We start from the raw sequence: 23414 nt of genomic DNA, 5'->3' as shown, positions 1-23414 counted from the left end.
GAGCCCTTTGTATTCCTTACAAAGCTGTGGTAGACAGTTGGGGGGAAAGGCTGACCCGATTTGAAGACCACTGGCCTTGGTGGCTTAAGGTCAGATTTTATTTAACTAAGTCCCAAAGTATATCAAATATTAGATTCTGCTGCCTGGCCACCTTTTTACCTTTTCAGTCATCTCTTCACCCAACACAGAGCCTCCAACTCAAGACCCTGAGATCAAGACTTGCTGGCTCTTCCCGCCTCACTTACACTCCACTGCACACCAGTCCCATGAGCTAGACACCCCTTGGCGAGAGAATTCAGAGATCTACTTTGGGAAATGGGATAGTCTACCCCTCTCTGAACTGTGCACATTAGGATATCCACGTTTCACAACAGAGAAACTGTTTAACTTTGTACAACCCGAATTTCCCAAGCTCTAGCGACGTAAGCAGGCCCAGGCCTTTATTTTTCCATGTGATAAAAACCTACAGAGAAAGGGTTAATGAAGACAGAGTGACACGGGCCCAGTCATGGTTCGGATCTGCTATGCTGCTGCCGTCTCTCGAGATGTTCCTGTCCCTGTTTTGCTTGGCCTGAATTGCACTTATCCCATGATTGTTAAGCCACAATCTCAGCTGAATATTTATGCTTAGTTATGGGGCACCCGGGCAGACTGTGGGAAGAGTAGGGTATCACCTGTGTCCTTCCTTTTCCCTCCTTCCTGAGAGAATGCTAGTAACCACCTGCTCGGTTCGAGTCCTGTGTTCCCCTGTTAAGGAGAGAATGAAGGAGCCAAAGCAAATACTCCCTAATGGTGGATTTAAGTGTCTGTAGCACCTAGAAGGAGAAAGTGACAGGAAGAGTTCTTCCCAGCCACATTTATGGTTTAACCCCCACAGCCCCCAGTGCCTGCTTTTTCTCTGCATAGGTGTGGCTACGTGTGGCTTTTACACAGTAGCAGCTGAAAAAAATGCTTAGTTTTTGTCCTCAGTGCCACCCCATCTTAATTTCTTTGCTACACCAGCAGAAAATCCATTTTAAGCAGGAAGGGGATCTAGGCTTTAGCTCTGGGACTTCAAAGTGGAGTGAAGGGGAAAGGTTGAGGTCTTTTACTCACCCTTGAGCTGAAAACGGGAGGAATGAGAGCAGCACCTGAGCTCTACATGTAGAGGTAATGATGGAGGCAAAAAGAAGTCTGGCGGTAGGGCTGGGTGTGCAATAGTTAGGCTCCAGTGGCCCACCCAGCCAGCGGGGAATGGGGCACTGCGACGGAGTCAGCACTCGGCTCGGTGTCTTTGCTTCTCACCGCTATTCAAGGGTGCTTTAAACATTTGCCACCATCAGGAACATTCGCTCAGTTGCTGACTGCCAAATAAAACAGCAACTCCGGTCCGAAGATTAAGTAATGTCGCAAGGAAACAGCTCACCTAGTCAGACTGCAGTCACCTGTACTCCTGGCTTCAGGGAGGGTCAAACCCACTTCTTTCAGGAGCACGTGGATAAGTTCCAAGAGGCAGTAACTGGTCCCCCCCACCCCCGCCTAAAATTTTTTTCTTTACATGGCGCCCCTAACCTTGGGCACAGTGTTTTGTGTACGGAGGTGTTTAAAAACTGTGGAATGCGGGCCTAAGGCCTCTTGATCACACACAGCCTGGCTGGTTCTAATGGGCTTCCCAGCAATAATGCAGACCTGCTAAGTCCCGGGGAACCAGGGGAGGGTGGAAGGGGTTTCTAGGGTCCAGTTCCAAGCAGTCAATCCACGGGGGCTTCCTGCTCGTTCGTCATCCTGACGCAGTCATGGTTGCCACCCCCCTCCCAAGTCCGTTCTCCGTTCCCTCTGACCAAGTCGGGCCTCTGCGGAGTCCTGCCCTCCAGCCCACGCTCTCCTCACGCTGCACAGGTCACACAGCTGTGTCAGGGTCCAGCTGTAGAGGAATGTCCTCTTGTCCTAGGTGGGTCTGCCCCTTCGGGCATGGCTGTCGATGGGATTTTTTCTTTTTTTTTTTTTTTTAGTTTGCTGAGGCTTAAGGCTTAGCTCGCTGCTCCGGAAAATGGGGTGACCCGGGGGGAGCTGAACGGTGATGACCTTTTTAAATCAGCCTATGACCTCTCGTCTGCAGAGAGCCGCCCACGCAGGGCCTCTCCACGGGCCTCTCCACACACCCAGCTCCTGAGTGGGCAGAGCCAGGGGTAAGAGGCTGGCGGGGACTTCGGGTGGCTCTCTGGCCCTTTGGATGGACTTTGTAAATAAAAGCCCCCCCCCCCGGCAACGGCAGTCAGAGCGAGTGCCCGCCGTGGACTGGCAGGTTTCCTCCCGAGCCGCCGCATGCCCCGCCCACCTCGCAGGCAGCGCCCGCTGACCCCGGCCGGGCAGCCCGCAGGGACGGCAGCCAGGGCAGGCTCCCCTTGGGCCCTGGGGAGGCCAATGGCCTTAACTGTGGAATCCTTTGCCTTTTAGTTAAAATCCTTTTCAGAAGCTACTGAGTCCGGTCCTTAGAGATCAGGCTCCTCCCCGTGGAAGTCAGCTCCCCGGGTCTTTAGCGGGAAAGGGCTGCTGCTCCCAGGGCGCGGCGTGCACGGGAGGGTAACGGAGCGAGACTTTCACTGCTTTTATTCAAGGAGGTTTGGAACAGGAGAGGCCAAAAACGAGGGGCACGTTTCTACGGTCCTCTATAGAAAATGTAAGTTAGACTGTCCACGATGAAAAACTGACGGGAAATAAGCCCAACTCCTGCCAGTGGGACTTTGAGAAATGTCCTCTTGGCACCAGGCTTGAGGGGAGGATGACCTCAGAGATGAGCGTGTTCCCAGGACTGGAAGAGAGGACGTTCTCCTCCACGTGTGCACACGCACGCGTGACACCCTTGCTCGTGGACCCCGGCTCCTAGGAGTAAAACCTGCTGTTGCTGACTCTCTTCTCTCGCAACCTGCAAGCAGACACATTTCACCGTCGTGCATTCGGCTCAGACACGGGCCGTGGGCCGAACAGTATAAACTGGGGCCACTGGGACCCGGGGCTGGCTAGTAGAGAGAGGGCTGAGGATCGCAGAGGTGGGCCCCCCCCCCACCAAGCCAGGGAACGTCTCCGAATCTCCGTGCGCTCACTGGGCCATTGCACTGGGCTCCCTGCTACTCTGCAGGCTACAGTGTGGACAAAATGAGCACGAAGGGAAGGGGTCTACACTGTTCCCCCCTGGAGTCTGCTCTCACAGGTCAGACTAGTTCTGTTGAGCTGGGCTGTCTGGCACACTGCAGGGCCCTGGGTGGACCTGGCTGCCCCCACCCCCTGCCCCGACCCCATTCCTTCCGTAGCACAACCAGAAGCATCCCTTGGGGGCCAGGGAGTGGGTTCTGCCCCAATCCAGAACCACTGGATGGTGGGAACCAGACAAGGCTCTTGAGAAGGTAGAGGTCATGGTTTATTTTCACTCTTGTATCGAAGTGTCCTCCTAGTGGGGACAGTTTGGCTTAGGGAAGGTGCAGATACTTGAGAAATAAATAAGCTGGAGGTTTATTTATAGAGCAAAGAGACCAGCATCGAGGGATCAGTCAAGGGGTTTCTAGACACGGGGACTTCCCCAAAGCCTGGCCCCCAGCGTCCAACACCTCTGCTTGCGGGAGCTAGACCTGGGCATCTGCGGGTGGGGCAGGGACCAGCCTACCTCCGGTTGCACTTCTCCTGGTACAGCTGGAGCTGGTTCTCGTTGACATTGAACTCCTTAACGAGGGCGTCACGGTTGGCATTGCGCAAGTTCTGGTGCGTGTCGTACAGAAAGAGCTGATTGTTTAGCTCTTCCTGCCGCCTTCGCAGCTGGCGGCAGGAGGAGTAGAGCTCCTCTTCGCTCTCCTGGAGGGGGGACAACAGCCACATAGGGACCGTGCAGGGCTCCGCATCTTCACAGCAGGAGGGAGCGGAGCAGGGGGCAGAAGCTTTGCAACTGGCATTATCCCCCAAAAGGCTGGGCGCATTTTAACCAAAGATGAAACTCACAATTATTTATTCCATTGGAAGCAAGCAGTTTAAAAAGCCCTGGTCCCCAGTTATGGGAGACACTGAGAGAACCACATTGTCCACTAGGTCTGCAGTTTTATTCTCCGTCCCCTTCTGCTCCTCACCCAAACATAAAGGGTCTAAGAAGCTATGTGCTTAGAGTAGAACACAACAGGGAAGGGCAGGGAGCAGCGGGAAGCAGGAGCCAGCAGGACCTTAAGAGGCCAGTTCGCCCACTACAACACAGATGAACCTTGGAAACATCATTTAAGTTAAAGAAGTCAGGTCCAAAAGACCACACGCGTTGATTCCTTCTCTATGAAATGTCCACGACAGGTGAATTCATGCAGACAGAGAAGTAGTGGCTGCCTGGGCTGGGGGTGGACAGAGCTAATGAGCAAGACTTTCTTTTTTGGGTGACGAACATGTTCTAAAGTGGATCATGGTGATGGTTGCACAGCTCTGAATGTGCCAAAAACCACGTAACAGTACATCTTAAGTGGGTGAATTACATTGTATTTGAATTATATCTCAAAGAGGTTACTCCATCCCCTCCAAACCAAGCTAGGGTAGGTTACGCCCCCCAGAGGTGACACACAACTCAGTTCTAGCCAGTAATGATGTGTTACCCCCGCCTCCCCACCACCTGTGAGCATGTGACCCAAGCCAAGCCAATTCCATGAGAGTTTGGTTGGTGCTCTTTTTAGGGAAAACAAATTTAAAAAGTTTATTTTCTTGGGGTTCAGCTGAAAGAGCAGTAAATGTTTCTAGTTGCTAGTGGTCCCTTTGCTATCACGTAGAGAAAGTTGGGAATGAAGTTAAAAGAGAGGGAAACAGAGCCACTGGGGGAGCACCTGGATCCAGCCAAGACTGAAGCAAGACCAGTCCATAAACTCTGCAGTTGTCTTATGCAAAATATTCCCTCCAATATGGTAAGAAAAAAAAGAATTGGGATTTCAGCATGGGAGAAAGAGGATGTTTTACTCCATTGATTTTTTTTTTTAATTTTAAATTTTTACTTGAAGGATAGCTGACCTACACTATTAGTTTCAGTTGTACAACTAGGGATTTGGCAATTGCAGACATCATGAAATGCTTACCATAGTAAGTGTAGTTACCATCGGTCACCATACAAAGTTATTTCAATATTGACTGCACTCCCTCTGCTGTACTTTTCATTCCCATGATTTATCATTGAAGGTGTGTACGTCTTAACCCCCTTCCGCTGTTTTGCAAATCTTCCCACCACCCCTCAACCTCTTTGGCAACCACTAGTTTTCTGTATCTGAGTCTATTTCTGTTTGGTTAATCTGTTTTGGTTTTCAGATTCTACATCTAAGTGAAATCCGGTAGTATTTGTCCTTCTCTAACTGATGTCATGTAACATAATACCCTCTAGGTCCATCCATGTTGCTGCAAATGGCAAGATTTTATTCTTTTTAAAGGCTGAGTAATATTCCATTGTATGTGCATCACATTTTCTTTTTCCATTCATCTATCACTGGACTCTAAGGTTGCTTCCCTGTCTTGGCTGTTGTATACAGTGCTACAGTAAACACAGGGGTGCGTGTATCTTTTTGAATTAGTGTTTTCATTTTCTTTTGGTAAATACGCAGAAATAGAATTACTGGATTGTATGGTATTTCTAGTTTAAGAAATTTCTAGAAATCTCCATCCTCTTTCCATAGTGGCTTCACAAATTGACATTCCTCCCAACAGTGAAGGAGGTTTCTTTTTTCTCCACACCCTTGCCAACATGTGCTATTTCTGCTTTTCCATACTGGTCATTCTGACAGGTGTAAGGTGGAATATCTCATTATGGTTTTGACTTTTATTTCCCTGATGAGTGATTTGGGCATCTTCTCATGTGTCTGTTGGCCATCTGTATGTCTTCTTTGGAAAAATGTCTGTTTGGTCCTCTGCCCATTTTTTAATCAGATTGGTTTGTTTGTTTTTGGTGTTGGGTTGTATGAATTCAGTAGGTTGCCTTTTCATGTTGTTGATGATTTCCTTTGCTGTGAGAAAAGCGTTTTAGTATGATGCAGTATGCCCACTTGTTTATTTTTGCTTTTGTTTTTCTTGCCTGAGGAGACGGATCCAGAGAAGCATTGTTAAGGCCAGTGTCCAAAGAGTTTACCACCTGTATTTTCTTCTCGAAGTTCTGTGGTTTCAGGTCTTACATTTAGGTCTTTAATTCATTTTGAGGTGTGTGTGTGTGTGTGTGTATGTGTGTGTGTGTGTATGGTGTAAGGAAGTAGTTCAGTTTCATTCTTTTCCAGGTAGCCATCCCATTTTCCGAACAGCATTTATTGAAAAGACTGCCTTTTCCCCATTGTATATCACTGCCTCCTTTCTCATAGACTCATTGACCGTATAAGTGGGGGGTTATTTCTGCACTCTCCATTCTGTTCCATTGATCTATGTGTTTTTGTGCCAATACCGCGCTGTTTTGATTACCGTAGTCTGTAGTGTATCCATAAATTTGGAATTGTGGTACCTCCAGCCTTGTTTTCTCCCAACACTGCTTTGGCTGTTCTTCTGTGATTTCATGCAAGTTTGAGGATTATTCAACTTTTGTGAAAAATGCTGCTGGTATGTTGATAAGGATTTCAGGGAATCTATAGATTGCCTTGGGTAATACGGATATTTTAACGATATCCTGCCAATCCATGAGCATGGTATAACTTCTAATTATGTCATCTTCAGTTTCTTGCATCAGTATCTTACAGTTTTCAGAGTACAGGTATTTCACCTCCTTGGTGAAATTTATTTCTAGGTACTTGATTCTTTATGATGCAATTGTGGACTCATTATAAGTGTACAGAAACAGGACAAACTTCTGTATGTTAACTTTTTTTTTTTTTAAGATTTTATTTATTTATTTGTCAGAGAGAGAGAGAGAGCAAGAGCGAGCACAGGCAGACAGAGTGGCAGGCAGAGTCAGAGGGAGAAGCAGGCTCCTTGCGGAGCAAGGAGCCCGATGTGAGACTCGATCCCAGGACGCTGGGATCATGACCTGAGCCGAAGGCAGCTGCTTAACCAACTGAGCCACCCAGGCGTCCCTGTATGTTAACTTTGTATCCCGCAACTTAATTCATTTGTTAGTTATAATGGCTTTGTGTGTGTGTGTGAAGTTCTTAGGATTTTTCTATATATAGTATTGTGTCATCTGCAAAGTTTTACTTCTTCCTTACCATTCTGGTTTCTTTTTTTTTTTTTTTTTTTTTGTCTTGTCTCACTGCTGTGGCTAGGACTTCCAATAGTATGTTGAATAAGGGTGGACACTCTTGCCTTGTTCTTGATCTTAGAAGAAAAGCTTTTAGGGATGCCTGGATGGCCCAGTGGGTTAAAGCCTCTGCCTTTGGCTCAGGTCATGATCTCAGGGTCCTGGGATCAAGCCCTGCATTGGACTCTCTCTGCTCAATGGGGAGCCTGCTTCCCCCTCTCTGCCTGCCTCTCTGCCTACTTGTGATCTCTCTCTCTCTCTCTGTCAAATAAATAAATAAATAAATAAATATCTTTTTTTAAAATAAAAAAAAGAAGAAAAGCTTTTAGTTTTTCACTGTTGAATATGATGTTAGCTCTTGGTTTGTCAAATGCAGTCTTTATTACTTTGAGTTATGTTCCCTCTATACCCACTTTGAGAGTTTTTATGATAAACAGATGTTGAATTTTGACAAATGTTTTTCCTGCATCTATTGAGATGGTGTTTATCCTTTGTCTTATTAGTGTGGTATATACTTTGATTTGTGAAAAATGAACATTCTTGCTCTCCTGAAATAAGTCCCCCTTGATGGTGGTGAATGGTGCTTGTGTTGTTGAATTCACTTTGCTACTATGTTGCTGAGGATTTTTCCATCTATGTTTATCAGGGATACTGGTGTATAATTTTCTTTGTGGGTGTGTGTGTCTGGTTTTGGTATCAGTATAATGCTAGCCTCATAGAATAAATTTTGAATCATTATTTCCTCTTCTATTTTTGGAATAGTTTGAGAAAGATAGGTTTCTAACTCTTCTTTATAAAAGTGTTTGGTAAAAGGACGTCTGGGCAGCTCAGTTAGTGAAGCATCTGCCTTTGGCTCAGGTCATGATCCCAGGGTCCTGAAATCAAGTGCCACATCTAATTTTCTCTCTCTCAAATAAATAAAATCTTCAAAAAAATAAAAATAAAAATAAATACTTGGTAGAATTTACCTGTGAAGCCATCTGGTCCTGAGCTTTTGTTTGTTGTGAGTTTTTTGATCATTGATTTGATTTCCTTACTAGTCTATTTTTTTCTTATTCAGTCTTGGAAGATTGTATGTTTCTAGGAATTAATCCATTTCTTCTAGGTTGCCCAGCTTGCTGGTGTATAATTTTTGTAGTAGTCTTTTATAATCCTTTATATTTCTGTGGTATCAGTTGTAACTTTTCCTGCATCTGTTTGAAGTCCCCTTTGATTTCAGGTCCGATGAGTCTGACTAAAGGTTTATCAATTTTAACTTTTCAAAAAAAAAAAAACAGCCTTTAGTTCCACTGACTTCTTTTTGTAGACACTATTTCATTTAATTCCATTCTGATTTTATTACTTCCTTGTTTCTATGAACTTTGCGCTTTGTTTTTTGTTCTTCCTCTAGTTCCTTTAAGTAGAAGTAGTGATTGTTTGAGGGGTTTTTTTGTTGTTGTTTCTTGAGGTAGGTCTGTATTTCCATAAACTTTGCTCTGAAAACTGCTTTTCCTGCATCCCAAACATTTCAAAATGTTGCATTTCCATTTTCATTTGTCTCACGTGTTTTCTGATTTCGTTGACCCACTGTTATTTAGTATCATGTTAGTTTCCTTGTTTTTCTCCAGTTTTTAAAATAATTGATTTCTAGTTTTAGACCATTGTGGTTGAAAAAGATGTTGAATATGATTTCAGTCTTCTTAAATTTAATGACACGTGTTTTGTGGCCTAGAGTGTGACCTGTCCTGGAAGTTGTTCCATGTGCTCCTGAAAAGAATGTATATTCTGCTGGTTTGGGATGGAATGTTCTGTATATATCTGGTCTAATGTGTCACTCAAAACCACGGTTTCCTTTCTGATTTTATGTCTGGATAATGTCTCCATTGACTTAAGTGACATGTTTAAGTCCCCTCCTATTATTTTATTGTCCATTTCTCCCTTTATGTATTCAGGTGCCCCTACATTGGGTTCATAGATTTTACCACAGCTGTATCCTCTGACTGGATTGAGCCCTTTATCGTTATATAACATCTTCGCCTCTTGTAACACATTTTTTTTTTAATCTTTTCTTTTTAAGATATAAGTATTGCTGCTGCAACTTTTTATTTCACTTCCATTTGCAGGGAATATTTTCCATCCCCCCACTTTCAGCGTTTATAGGTCCAAAGTGAGTTTCTTGGAGGCAACATCAGAGATAGAACATTTAGTCCGTTGACATTTAACATAATTACTGATAGGCATATACTTATGGCCATTTTGTTCATTGTTTCCTAAATGTTTTTGTAGTTCGTGTTCCTTTCTTCTCTTAGTCTTTCAGGATTTGATGACTTTCTTTAGTGTTACGCTTGGATTCATCTCTGGTTTTTGTGTTATCTATTATAGGTTCTTGGTTCTATAGGTTCTTGACTACCGCAAGGGTCACATATGATATCCTGTGTATACAGCAGTCTGTACTAAGCTGATGATCTCTTTAGTGCGAACCAAAGTTTGAACAGCCTCAAAGTACTACATTTTTACTCTCTTGCTTCACATTTTCTGTATAAGGCATCACATTTTACATCTTCTTCTTTTGTGTCCCTTAACTAATTTCCGTCCACGTAACTGATTTTACTACTTTTGTCTTTTAACCTTTGTATGAGCTTCATAAGTGATTGATCTCCTACCTTTATGTTTGCTTTTACCAGAGAAATTTTTTCCTTGCATAATTTACTACTAGTTATGGGCCTTTCTTTTTGACTGAATTAAGTCCCTTTAATGTTTCTTGTGAGACTGGCTTAGCAGTGATAAACTCCTTTAACTTTAGTCTGGGAAACTCTCCTTCAATTCTAAATATCTTGCCAGGTGGAGTATTATTGGTTGTAAGATTTTTGTTGTGTTCTGTTTTGGTTTTTGCTATCAGCACTCTGAATATATCCTACCACTCCCTTTTGGTCTGCAAAATTTCTGCTGAAAACAATCAGCTGATAGCCCTTTTGGGGGGTTCCCTTGTATGTAACTATTTGCTTTTCTCTTGATTTTAAGATTTTATTTTTATCTTTACTCTTTGACATTTTAATTATTATGTGTCTTGATGTGAATTGGGTTCATCTTATTTGGGACTCTGTTTCCTGGATGTGGATGCGTTTCCTTCTCTTCCTTAGCAAAGTTTTCAGCCCCTTTCTCTTCTTTCTGGGACCCCTATAATGTGAAAGTATAGAATACTTGATGTTTCCCAAAGGTCCCCTCACCTGTCATTATTTTTTTATTGTTTTTGCTGTTTAGCTTGGACACTGCCCACTGTCCCACTATCCCACCCGGATACTTTCCACTGCTTCGTCTTCCAGATCACTGATCTGCCCTACAGCCTTCACCCTGCTTTTGAGTCCCTCTAGTGTCCTTTTAAGTTACTGCACTCAATGCTGACTGGTTCTTCTTTATATTTTTCTGTCTCTGTTAAAATTCTGAGTTCACCCAAGTCTGGTGAGCATCTTTATGACCATTACTTTAAACTCTTAACTAGGTAGATTATGAATCTTCATCTCATTTAGTTCTTTTTCTAAGGTTTTATCCTGTTCTTTCATTTGTAACATAGTCCTCTGTCTCGTTTTGTTTGTCTGTGGATTAGCAACTCCTGGTCTTCAAAGCAGTGGCTTTATGTCGATGTCCTGTGGAGCCCAGTAGTGCAACGGCCCCTGGTCACAAGAACCAGGAATTCCAGGCGGGTCTCTCATGTGGGTTGTGTATGCCCCTCTATGGTGATTGGGTCTACCTCTCTCTCTGCAGGAGTCACTGTGGAGGGGCTCTGGTCTTGACCTGCTGTGAGGGGGTGGGGTGGTGGTCTGCAGGAGAATGCTAGTGGGGTGAATGGCGCTAGCAAAGTAGATGGAGAGTGTCGGAACCGGCCGCCCCCAGCATCCTGCCCCGCTCGGCAGAAGGAGGGCAAGGCACGTGGCAGCTGCCTGTACTTCCATTCCTAGAGAAAACTCCCACGGCCCCCTGACCCTCCAGCACATGGCCCGAAATTGGTAACTCCTTCACGTGTCACCTGGATGCTTTACGACTGCTGCCTCTGTGCTGGGTCTTGGACGGAGTGATAGAGCCCCACGGCCCTATGAGCGTGGAGTCTTGGTTTCCTCTGGCCCACTGGCTCTCATAGAGTTCAGCTGCACTTTGATTTTCAAAGCCAGACTGGGGGCTCATCTTCCTAGGGCAGGTCCCCAGGGCTAGGCGGTCCTGATGTGGGACTGGATTCCCTTGCTCTTCAGGGAGCATCTCTGCACTGTGATGTTCCTTCGGCTTGTGGGTCCTTGCCCTGGGGGGGGGCGGGGGGCAAAAGCCCAACCTTGTCTCGCCCCTCTGACCCTTCTTGCTGTGGCTTTTTCTTAGGTCTTTAGCGGAGGACAGTTGGCTGTGCTGGACTTCGGGGTCATTTTCAGAGTGTGTGCATTATCTGTAGATGTTGTCTCAGTGTGTCCTTGGGAGGAGATGAGCTCAGGATCCTCCTAGTCTGCCCTCTGCTGACTCTGATGGAAAAGACTGCTGCTGCGGAGGTCAGTCTGTCGGTCACTCTTACTGATAGAGTAGTTCAAGTGAGATGCCAGCGCTATAGAAATGTGCCATCAGTATTCGTGAATGGGTTTCTCTTTCATTTATTTTTACAAGAAAGCAGACTCTGACCATACCTTGCCCTGCAATTTTTTTTTTCCCACCTTAACAACCTAACAAAACATTGTGGACATCCCCCAGGACAACACAAGTGTGACTTGGGAGAGGGGGAGGGCACGGCAAAGGTTACTCTGGCCCCGTGCAGAGGTGCAGAGGGAGAGGAGGAAGATGCACAGTCCTTGTCCTTGTGACTATACTGAAGTTTATGTCTTTTCTCAAGGAAACCAGCTTTCCTTCCTCCTAGGAATAAAGCAGAGGGACTCCTGGGTGGCTCCGTCTGTTAAGCATCCAGCTCAGTTTCAGCTCAGGTCGTGATCTCAGGGCGCTGATTTTGAGCCCCGTGTCAGACCCCGTGCTCAGCACAGAGTCTGTTAAAGATTCTCTCTCCCTTTCCTTCTGCCCCTCCCACTTGTGCTCTCTCTCTCTCAAATGAAATCTTAAATGCAGTTTCTGCTCTTTTTTTTTTTTTTTAAGTCTTAGTCCTGTACTACAAATGATCTCTCTTAACCTTCTCGCTACCTAGAATAAAACCACTTCTGTTGGTTTCATTCATAATGACTTCTGTTCAGGTTAAGTTCAAAATCCATGTTCTCTATGAACACACCTGCACTTCCAGACCTTGATCTCATTTTTCTGAACCCCAAAGCATTTACAGCGTGTTATAAAAGCCAGCACTCAGTATTCCGTAACAAACATTGAAAGAGGGATGTAGCAACATCGACACGGTTTAATGAATCGCTGTAAACATCTGTGGAGATGCCAGAGGGGGAAACCGAAGGTTGTCTGCCCTGCGCACCCTTCCTGATCGAGGCTCCTTCACTCCCTCTTAGAACTTTGGGATTGTCATGTCCTGGTTTTCTTGTGAGTCTGAGTTTTCACATAAAATTTAGCTTTTTCCAAGCCTCCAGTTATTTTTCTTTGTTTTAATGAAGATTTTATTTGAGAGGGAGAGCGTGGGTGTGCACAGGAGCGGGGTGAAGGGGGCAGAGGGAGAAGCAGGCGCCCCGCCGAGCAGGGGGCCCGACGTGGGGCTCGATCCCAGGACCCTGGGATCGTGACCTGAGCCAAAGGCAGACGCTTAACCAGACGGAGCCCCCCGGCACCTCCTACAGTTACTTGTTTTCTAATTTCAGTGGTCACCATTGCTTCTTGCATTGTAGTCTTTCTTGCCTACAGAAGGACTTCGGTAGCTCTTTTATAGCAAAGGTTTATTAGTACTAAATTACCTATCCCTGTAGGTCTGAAAACTACCTGCATTTTGCCCTCCCTGTTGAACAGTTGATTATTAGGATCCAGAATGTCTAGACGTACAGCTTTCTGTCTTAAGTGTTGTGAGGACAGCCCTTAGTCTGTAGAGGGGAGGGCTTGTGGTCTGCCAGTCCTTCACAGAATCCTTTATAGGTAACCTGCTTTTTCATTTTTATAATTTTCTCTTTGCTCTGGTATTCTGCACCTTCACTGGGATGTGTCTTATGTGCACGCGTACACGTGCATAACAAAATTTGAAAGCAAATTCCCGAACATAATCTTCACATTTACAGATTCTTTCCTTAACCATATCCATAACCGTATCCATTCTGTAAATGAATTTCCCACTTACTAAGCTTTAAAAAAAAAAGAATGAAGATTTTCCAAACTGTATTCCTAGGATTTCTAACTGGCTCTCTCATTCCTCCATAACAGTAAAAAAAAAAAAAAGAAAGAAAGAAAGAAAGAAAAGCTGGTTCTTTTTGAAATGCAGATACTCAGCGGATTCTTTTCCTTTTTAAATTACTTCGTTTTTAGATTCACTGGGGGAATCCTCTTGCTTTTATATGTGTTAGCTCTGTTTTCCTTGAGGATCTTAAAATTTTAATGTGCAAGGTCATCCTGAATGGGGTTTCTTTCCTCCCCGAATCTGTACATTGGTATCTGGTTTCCTGCAGTTTTGTTGTTGGGTTTTTTTTTTTTTTAATTATTTAAGTAATCTCTATACCCAAAGTGGGGCTCAAACTCAGGACTCTGAGATCAAGACTTGAGCCAGCCAGGGGCCCCCCCATCTCTTCCTGAATGTTCTAAGTGGGGGACTCCCAGGGCAGGGCCAACAAAGGGCTAAGCTGATTGTTCAGAGCTCTAGGTCCCCAGGAATAGTAGGTATCCTGGCTACAGGACTGTGTCCACTTTTACCCCCAATGCCTCCCACAGGCAGCTGATGGCTGGCCTGAGTCCTAGGCATATGCCATTTCCTGTTTTCTGAAGCATGTTACAGGAGAGGAAGCTTCACCTAGCCCTGAATCATCTAATTGCGTATGGCCTTCAGCCCCCCCTGCATTAGCATCCAAAAAGGATAGGAAATAAATGAATTAAATACTCAAACACAAGGAGCTGTGAAAAGAACAGGTCTAAAAGAAGCAGACTGAGTCAGTAAAGGTAATCCTAGAAATGGTAGGAATTTGTGAAATAAAAACCAAGATGATCATGAAAAGAATATGTATTTGTACTTGTTGTAAGGCTCTTATATCTCCAATTTTTATTCTAGAGACATATATATTTCCTATTACAGAAAATTATCCCACAAGGGAAAAGAAAAAAAAAAAACTCGGAAGAGACTCCTTTTATCCTAGAAGAAAATGAGAAGGCTCTTATAACTGGTCCAGAAAGTCTGACAAATGAGGTCTTTAACATCTGTTAGGTGTAGTTAGCACTTATTCCAGTTCCATTCAAGATGTGCACAGTTCTGAGAAAGACGGCCTCCAAGTAATTGTTAGGAAGTCAGTCAAACAAAACCGGATGGAAAACTACAGACTGTCCGTACAAAAGTCCTAAATAAAATACTAACGCCTGGGTCATGGAAGCGCGGCAAACTACCACCCTACTGTATTGAGCTCAGAAATTCTCCTTGCTGCCCTAAGAGGACTGTTTCACACGTCTTGCTCAGACCTCCCTGGTTTCAGCTAATGGCCTTACTTCTTGTTTTACGTGGAACAGAGGAGGAAGTACGTGGAAGAGCTGCCCATCTCGGGTCTGTGTGCCATGTCCATTCTTTCCTGCTGGCCCCAGGGTCCCCTCTGCCCTGCACCAGCCTTCCCTTCTCTAATAAATGACTCCCGGCAGCAGCAAATCCATCTCACAAAGCTCTCCTTCAGCCCCCAGCCCCCTCCAGCTACTGAACCATCATGTCTCTTGTCACCTTCACACCCAATGTCCTGGGATACGTCCTGTGCTCCCCAGTAATACATCAGCTACTCCTACTTTGGTTTTTAACATTTTAATTTCGTTTATTAATTATATAAGCACAAAGTTGAAAGTGAAGAAGCACTCTAAGGATTATTAGCCAACCCCCCCACCCCGCCCAAAAAAGTCCCAGCCTCTTCTTGTTCTCCAGCCCCAGCTCTCATGATCCCTGCTCATCGAAATTGGGAATTTCTTTCTTTTTTTTTTTAATATTTTACTTATTTATTTGAGAGAGAGTTTGAGCAAGGAGGTCAGAGGGAGAGGCAGACTTCCCCGTGGGGCTGGGAGCCCGATGCGGGACTCGATCCCCAGGACTCCAGGATCATGACCTCAGCTGAAGGCAGTCGCTTAACCAACTGAGCCACCCAAAATTGGGAATTTCTTTTGATTATTGACAAAACAAAACAAAACTTAAAATGCAAAGTCTTGGTTTTTCAGTTTTTAGGAATGATCTTTGGAGAGAAAGGTCTGTTTTCGCCAGTTCTCTTATGTTCCCCTATGGTGATCTGTCCATCTGGGGAGGCGGGAGTTTGTTTATTGTGATTTTATTATTCCCACCATGAACCCTTGAACCATCTGTAATCCTTTCTTTTAGGTGGATCTACGTATTTTTAAAACTTAGGGTCCTTGAAGTGTTGGAGAATATCTTCGTTAATAAACCGTATCTGGCCTGTGACAAGATCTTCATGGAGTTCTGTACCTTTTGGTGTTTTGTGGGTTTTTTTGTTTTGTTTTAATCCCCCACTGATGCTTTAATTTTTCATAAGATAAAATGAAGTCGTACTGCAAGTACAGAGTTCCCCCATATCTTTCATCACCCCCACTCTCCAGGGCTAAGGCCCCAAACACCCACAGGGCAATGAGCCAAACTAAGAAGTTCACTACACACTGGTTTTCACCGGCTTTTCCCCAGGCTCCAAGATCCCACATTGCCTGTCTTGCTGTATCTCCTTAGAGGCTTCTAGTCTGTGACCAACCCCCCCATCCTGTCATCTTTTAGGACCTTGACACTTTGGAAGAGGTTAGCCAGTAATTCTGTACCGTGTCCTACTATCTGGGTTTGGGGGTCTTCCCGTGATTTCTTTGTCTGGCGTGGTGCAGCTCGGGCGGAAATGTCAAAGAAGTGATGTAGCCTTCTCAGGAGGTAGGTGATGTGGACGTGGTGACCTTGATCACTTGGTTCATTCTCTTTCCAGTCAGTAAATATCTTGAAGGAAGATGCTTTGAGACTATGCAGATGTCCTGTGTCTCCTCAAACTGCCACTAATTTTATGGCATCCCTTAGATCTTACCGGTAGCAATTACTGTGGTGTTGCAAAGGGGATTTCCTGTTTCTCTCATTCCCTTGTACATTTATTAACTGGAGGTCTTCTGTAAGGAAGAGCGGTCTCTTCCAATGCAAATGTGCGTTTGTTTCTGTGTGTCTGTGTGTGTATGTACACTTTAAAAGTTATTGTATAGTGATACCTCTGATTCCCATCAAATAATTTTTGGAAGGGTTGGAATATATTTCTATTTGTTCAGGTGGCGTTTATAAGTTATATTCCTCTTTTAAAATGATTTTAAGTAATCTCTACACCCAGCATCGGGCCTGAACTCACAACCCTGAGATCGAGAGTTGTTTGCTCTCCCAACTGAGCCAGCCAGGGGCCCCATAAGCTGTACACTTTCCTCATTTAGATTTCACTAATGTGTTGTTACAGTTTTTTATCAGCATCAAGAATGAGATTTCCTGGGGCGCCTGGGTGGCTCAGTGGGTTAAGCCACTGCCTTCGGCTCAGGTCATGATCTCAGGGTCCTGGGATCGAGTCCCACATCAGGCTCTCTGCTCAGCAGGGGCCTGCTTCCCTTCCTCTCTCTCTGCCTGCCTCTCTGCCTACTTGTGATCTCTCTCTCTGTCAGATAAATAAATAAAATTCTTTAAAAAAAAAAAAAAAAGAGGTTTTCTTTCTGTCCCTGCCTCTCACCCTACATTTCCAAGTGTTCTTTCTAGAATAAAGGGGTTAGACAATAAATACAAGACCAATAAAGATCAGTCCCCTTACAAGGGGAGTCTTTAAATATATAGACTTATTTGTGGATGGAGATAATCAGTATAAATTGTGAAGAGATAAAATTACTTTGACTGGTTACCTCTGTGGCATTTAGTGATTAATGTGTTGCCACTAGAAGTGTTGACCCAACCTTGCATTATATATTATAAACTACTCAGTTGTGATACATTGTTCCAGAAAAGAGCTGGAAATGACTTGCTGTTTCTTGAAAGAATTATCTACGACTCTTGAGGGGAAAAATAGGGAGAGGCGCACTACCTTCAGTGTTGACAGAGACTTCTGTAGCTTCAAGACACTGATGCAGTATTTCCATCTTTCTGTTGACCTCAGGGGGTTGACGTTAGAATCATGTTCTTTAAATCCAGATGGAACTGAGCTATACAACCATCCAGATCTAATACCTGTTTTACCTGATAGATGTTCTAGTGCTAGAGGACTTCTTGAGTTTTCTACTGCTTCTTAAAACACTTTCGACCCGTGTATATTCTTCAAGGCCATCACCCATTGGCCCTCGTTTACAGATGTAAATCATTTTAGGGGTCACTCTCGTTCTCCATATTTTCTCTTCTATTGTGCCTGCTCGTAATTTGGCCTTCATGAGGCAGGCAGAGATGCATTTAATGGATCTTAATGAATCTGTTTTTTTCTTCTATGTTTTCTGTTACATTCAGGTGGCTTTTACCTTTATTTTGTTCCTACCAACTTCTCTGATCGGTGTTTTAAAAAATTCCAAGATGAATAGTTAGTGTATGTTGTCTTCAGTCTTCTCTCGTTTTAAGGCAAGAATTTTCCTCTTCTCAATGTAGTACGGCATAAATATTTTACTGCTGTTTAGATAACCGTTTTCATTTGTTTTATCGAGGAATTGCTTTTCCGGTGGTGAACATTTGGGCTTTCTTTTATTATCTTCCAAATCTTACCGACTTAGGAAATCCTTCTCCCTCAAAATGTATTTAAGTTGTCTTTGTGACCAATTATGCTATCGAGTTTTCTAAAGTTTCTGGGAAACAGAAGGAACCAGGGTATATTATCCACTGGTTGGATACAAAGGTGTTTATCTCTTAAATCAAGCTCGTTAACGTGGACTTGACCATCTGTCCTCGCTGATTTTTTTTAATCAAGTAATCTTTGTGGGCACTTTTGTTTATAGACTGAGGGATGATGCTGTGTCCTAATTAAACCCCAAGGCCTCTTGCATACCTTTGTAAACCAAACGACCCTTCTGTACGGTTTCTCTTAATGATCTTAGAGACTTTTGATTGTAAGTCAGAATTTTTTTTGAGAGAGAGAGAGAGAACGAGCAGTGGAAAGGGAGAGAGGGAGAGAAGCAGACTCCCCTGTTGAGCAGGAAGCCGACCACTCAGAGGTCATGACCCGAGCTGACGGTAGTTGCTTAATCTACTGAGCCGCCCAGGTGCCCCTAAATTATACTTCGAGACTAATTTTTCTTTCCCAATTTCTTCCAGCAATTCTTCCACTCCTTGGCAGGGAGGGGTTGTTACCTTTGCTCGTGCAATACCCTGTTGGTTTTAGGCTTGTTTCTTGTAAAAACTGCAGTTAGATTTTCTAACTTTTCTAATGAGAGAATTCAGCCCATTCGCTAGATCAAGTTATGTTTCATCCCTTCCATTTTGATTACTGTACATTTTTATTTCATTTTTTAAAAATTTTATCCCTTATTTTTATTCCCAGTCAACTTCCTGTTTGTTTTCTAATGGTCCTAATGAAGTTTCACATCCAAGTAGCAGAATTAGCTCTCCGACTTGCAGGATGCTTTATTTGCCAACTGGGAACCCCCAGGCATCAAAGTCAAAACTTTTTAGGATGCCTTTAGATATTTTCAGTTCCAGACTAGAAGAGAATTTCTCACAGTGTATTTCTGTTTCAGGAACACTTGTATTCACCGACACAAAATCTTAATCAGACTTCAACTATAAAATGTAGCTGTACCGAGTTATTTCCCTTTCTTCCTCTAGGCTTTCCTGAGGTGTCCTTTGGGGGGTGGAGGAATGCAGATCTCAAAACTGTGCATGTCCACACCTGCACTTCTGTTGCCTTGACATGTGCATGGCTGCAGACCAAGTTCTTCCGTCCTCCTAAGGCTGAAGAGGGCGAGTCTGCTTTTAGCTTTATTTTCTTCATAGATAACTCAGTACGTCGAGAAGTCTAGCTTTTTATTTATCCTTGGAATTCCAAAGTTTGACAGGCTCACCTCGGCTACTCTGGGCGTGCTTCCAGACCACCCCAGGAAAGCAAATACCACGATAAAGTGAGTCCATTGAATTGGTCTGACTTCCCAGTGCATCTGACTTTTTATCCTGAGCACTCTGCAGCGGTCTGTTAGCGTGCGATGACATGGTCTAAAAAAAAATGTACGTATCCTCATTGAAAAATACCTTGTTGCCCCCAAATGCTCCCCATGATGTGAGGTGCTCAGCCAGCCCATCCTTCTGCAGGGGAGGGTCCTGCCTCGATCTCGCCGCGGTCAGGGCGGCGGCTGCCGTGTTGGGGGCCGCGGCAAGTGTAAAGCCTCGGCTCCCCCCGCTGATTCCTTCCCCTGGAGCACACGGAGGCCATCGGGGTCCTCCTACGCCAGAGTAATCCAGATGCGAACAGCAAGGATCGCCGTAACGGAAGTTTTACCGGAATGTGCCAGAGACAGGAGTGAGCAAATGGTTTTGGAAAAATGGTGTCACTACACTTGCCCAACACAGGGTTGCCCCAAAGTTTTACTTTGTTTAAAAAAAAAAAAAAAAAATCCGTATCTGCCAGGCACGATAAAACAAGGATGCCTGTGCAAGAACGCAACTCGGGGTGTGGTGTGTTTTCTGTTCATCCCTCCAGGGACTCGAGTAGCCCCTCGAGTAGCAGCAAATACGAGAAGGTTCCCTGCAGCGACTGTCATGGGTGGCGCCTACCCACCTGCCCCGGCTGGCTCCAGGGCAGCGCGCAGGGAGATTCCCACGGCTGTTCTCCGAGCCTGCATCCTGGTGCTGTGGCTCCGGCAGGGGAGCCGTTTCTTCAGGTTCTCTTTTGGGTCACTCATGCGGATCAATGTTGATGCATTGAATTTTTGGAGTCAAGGAATCTGGGTTTTGTTTCAAATTCTAGAAAGTTGTCTTTTCAGTGCTCTCCTGAGACGTTCCTGAAAATCTGTAGGACGTGCATGGCCGGGTTCTCTGAGGACGCTTCTAGGGCTCGGCTCCGGCTGCCGGCCGCGGGTGCCACCTGTTCGCTGGGGTCTGTCGGCCGCTTACTGCCCTGGGCCGGGTTTTTTCTCAACCACGTACCGCTCGCAGTGTTTGGTCTGCTGAGTAGTCACATCGGGTTGGTGGGGGTTTGTGGCAGGCACAGGAGTCTCTGCTTCTTGGGGTCAGACTAGCAAAGGCTAGCTGCTGAGGCACAGGGAGGGTCTTCCCAACTGTAGGGAAATCGTCACCATCCGCCAAAACCAGCACCAGCTCAGCTTCAGGGAGCTGCTCCCCCACTGGTCTCTAGAGCCTTCTGCAAAGGGCTTCACTGGTCTCTTCCAGCTGAGCCCGCCCGCCCTGGTCTTTGCACCCCTCAGCACCCCCAAGCACAACCTGCCACAGGATCCATCCCCAGAGCTCCCAGCTATTGTCCGCTTTGCCTGTCAACAATAACTAGGGTGCACAGTCCAGTTCTCACGCTCTGTCCTGTCCCATTCTTCTGAATCTCCCCAGTGGAAATCATTGGAATGGGAGCCTTTTTTCAGTTAATGGCAAGACTGGATAGACTACATCCACTTAAAAGAAACTACTTTCAGAGAACAAGTCCATATGCTTTCAAAAAGATGGGGTTTTTTTTCCCCCTTCCTGATCTAGTAGTCCATTACTACATACCTAGCCCCAGGAAATGATTTTTAATCACAAAAAGGTTTATGAAGACCTTCATTATTTATAAAGTAAAAAACGGCCAACCCACTTAATTGTCTATCACGAGGAGCATGGCTAAGGGGCTGCGGGACCCTCACCTGAAGAAACAGGCATTCACGGCTTTGGACATCATCACCTAGAGCAAGGCTTCAAGTCCTCTGGGAAGTAGGTAAAGGGCACCCATTCGTGTGTCCTGCACAAACCCAGCTGTGGATCTTTCGTGTGCAAAAAAGGAAAGTGGCCCGGATGTTCTCCGTGGTCGGGTACAGGTAGCCCACGGGGATTTCTCCCTCACCCGCTGCCGCCTCTGTTTTACTACTTCTCCAGTGTAGGAGAGAATCAAATGGTGTTGGAAAGATGCTTTGGAAACCACATGTACGGCTCCCAGGGCAGAGGACTGAGCGCTGATAAAGCAGTTGTGACATGTCAAAGGCCTCTTGAGAGGGAGCCCGAAGCACTCACTGACAGTCTCCGGGAGCCCTCGACTCCCGCCGGCCCTCGCTGGATCAATTACTGTGTCAGAGGAGCCTGTTGTGAGGCCACTTACCAGTGTCTCCCTGGCATGAAAGAGATGACGGTGATAACTAAAACAAGGTCTGACCTTGGGCAAGGAGAACGCCCAGGTGTACCCCACACCCCAGCTCGGCTCCCCAAAGATGCCGCGTCACACTGTGGGGCCAAAACTCCAAATGACGCCTGGGAGCACCTGAGGACCAGGTGACATATGCGGAATTAAAGCTTAAAAACCATCAGCTGCCGTGAGGTTTGCACAGACTCAGACACCGTTTCTGCCAAAACTCCTTCAGAGAGCGGATCTGGGCACATTCACGGTCCCCGTGGCACCCCCCACCCTCCCCTCTCTCCCTGCCGGGCTCCACGGGGGCAGCCCCCACCGCCCCACCCAGAAGGTTCCTGCATGGAGGAAGTTACGTATGGACAAATACATTTGCTTTTAAGTTTCTCTGCTGCTGGTGTTACCAAATTATTTATAACATTTCCAAGTTGTTTACAACAGCTTTGCAGAGCAATGTCTAGACCACTGCGGCCCCGTCCCCATCTGAAACCAAGTCTGTCACATCATTTTTCCATGAAATGCCTGCAGATGGGCTTTACGTGCACCGCGAGGAAACGCTGATTCCCTTCCCCAGGCAACAGAATCCCAGATCCTGCTGTGGCTCAGGGAGCGGTAAGCTTGACTAAGCCAGGGGTCTTCAAGCTTACTTGTTCCCAGTTTTCCAGGCTTACGATCCTGCTAAATACACTGATCCCGGGGCCGCCTGGGTGGCCCAGCCAGTTAAGTGTGTGCCTTCGGCTCAGGTCGTGGTCCAGGGGGTCCTGGGATCGGACCCTGCGTCGGGTTCCCTACTCAGCGCAGGGTCAGCTCTTCTCCCTCTGCCCTCCCACTGTCCCTGCTCCTGGTCGGCCTCTCTCTCGCAAATATCAAGAAAAAAACAAATAAATTAGTCCCATATCTGGGAACCAAGCCGAAGAAAATAACTGAATCAAAGGAGGAAGACAGTAATTACATTCGTAAGTGGATTCCACGAATGCCCTGCTTGGAGGAGTGATGATTGAGCTACGTAGGGGCAGACCACTCGATGGAAAAACCTGTCCATCATTTAAGTGCTAATAAATTAGGTTAACTGTATGAAAAGTGTGGATAATTTCACTTAAAGCCGTTCTCATCAAGGACAGTTCTGCCAACCAGGGGACTTGGAATGATGTCTGAAGACAGTTTGGTTGTGATACAAGGTACGCTCAGCAGCCCCAAAGCAGGGGGCACCTGACCACAAAGGATGACCTGTGAATGCCAGAGTTTAAAAAACAAAGTGGGGCGCCTGGGTGGATCAGTGAGTTAAAGCCTCTACCTTCAGGTCAGGTTAGGGATCGAGCCCCACAGGAGGCTCTCTGCTCAGCAGGGAGCCTGCCTCCCCCCCACCCCCGCCATTCCTCTGCCTACTTGTGATCTCTCTCTGTCAAATAAATAAATAAAATCTTTTAAAAAATAATAAATAAATAAATAAATAAGTCTGTTTCTTGGTTAAAAAAAAAGAAAGTGGACCTATGGATTTGTATTATTATCATACTTAAAGAAGGCATTGGCCTAGCAAGAGAAGGAATCAAACAGACCCGATGCTTACTGTATAAACTCATCTCTTCCTCCTAATTATAAACCTGTATAGTAGGCGCAATCGGGGCTGTGTGTAGCCATTCGCACAACATAATGTATCTGGCCTAGGTCTCTTTAATGGACTTATTTAAGGAACTCAGTCTTATTTGGTGATAAATTGATGAAAGAGCCACTTAATTAAGTCTTGGGATGACTAACTGGGTTGTCCTTTCAGGACCGAACATTGTTATCACGGTAAGAATCACAAAAGTTGATTTTTCTGATCATTGAAGGTTCAAGTGACCATCCAGTTCACACGGAAG

At 45.4% G+C, this 23414-nt stretch overlaps 1 protein-coding gene across 3 annotated transcripts in view; it reads right to left on the bottom strand.

Moving 5' to 3' along the window:
- Positions 1-2724: 2724 nt before the first annotated feature.
- The window catches only part of PLCG2 (phospholipase C gamma 2), a 142597-nt gene continuing 121907 nt past the window's right edge, over positions 2725-23414 (bottom strand). Inside the window, exons 32-33 of one of the 3 annotated variants that reach the window (XM_045076347.1) lie at positions 3641-3825; positions 2725-2905 (exon numbers count right to left, since the gene is read on the bottom strand). In XM_045076347.1, coding sequence (XP_044932282.1) covers positions 2863-2905; positions 3641-3825 — 228 coding nt within the window. In that variant the 3' untranslated portion in view covers positions 2725-2862. The other 2 variants (XM_045076349.1, XM_045076348.1) reach the window with 2 other exon arrangements.

This window comes from Mustela putorius, unplaced genomic scaffold, assembly GCF_011764305.1.
Source record: "Mustela putorius furo isolate JIRA1106 unplaced genomic scaffold, ASM1176430v1.1 tig00000174_pilon_pilon_pilon, whole genome shotgun sequence".
NCBI classification, from domain to species: Eukaryota; Metazoa; Chordata; class Mammalia; order Carnivora; family Mustelidae; genus Mustela; species Mustela putorius.
Note: the sequence above shows the minus strand (reverse complement) of the source record. Positions and strands in the feature narration are given on the sequence as shown.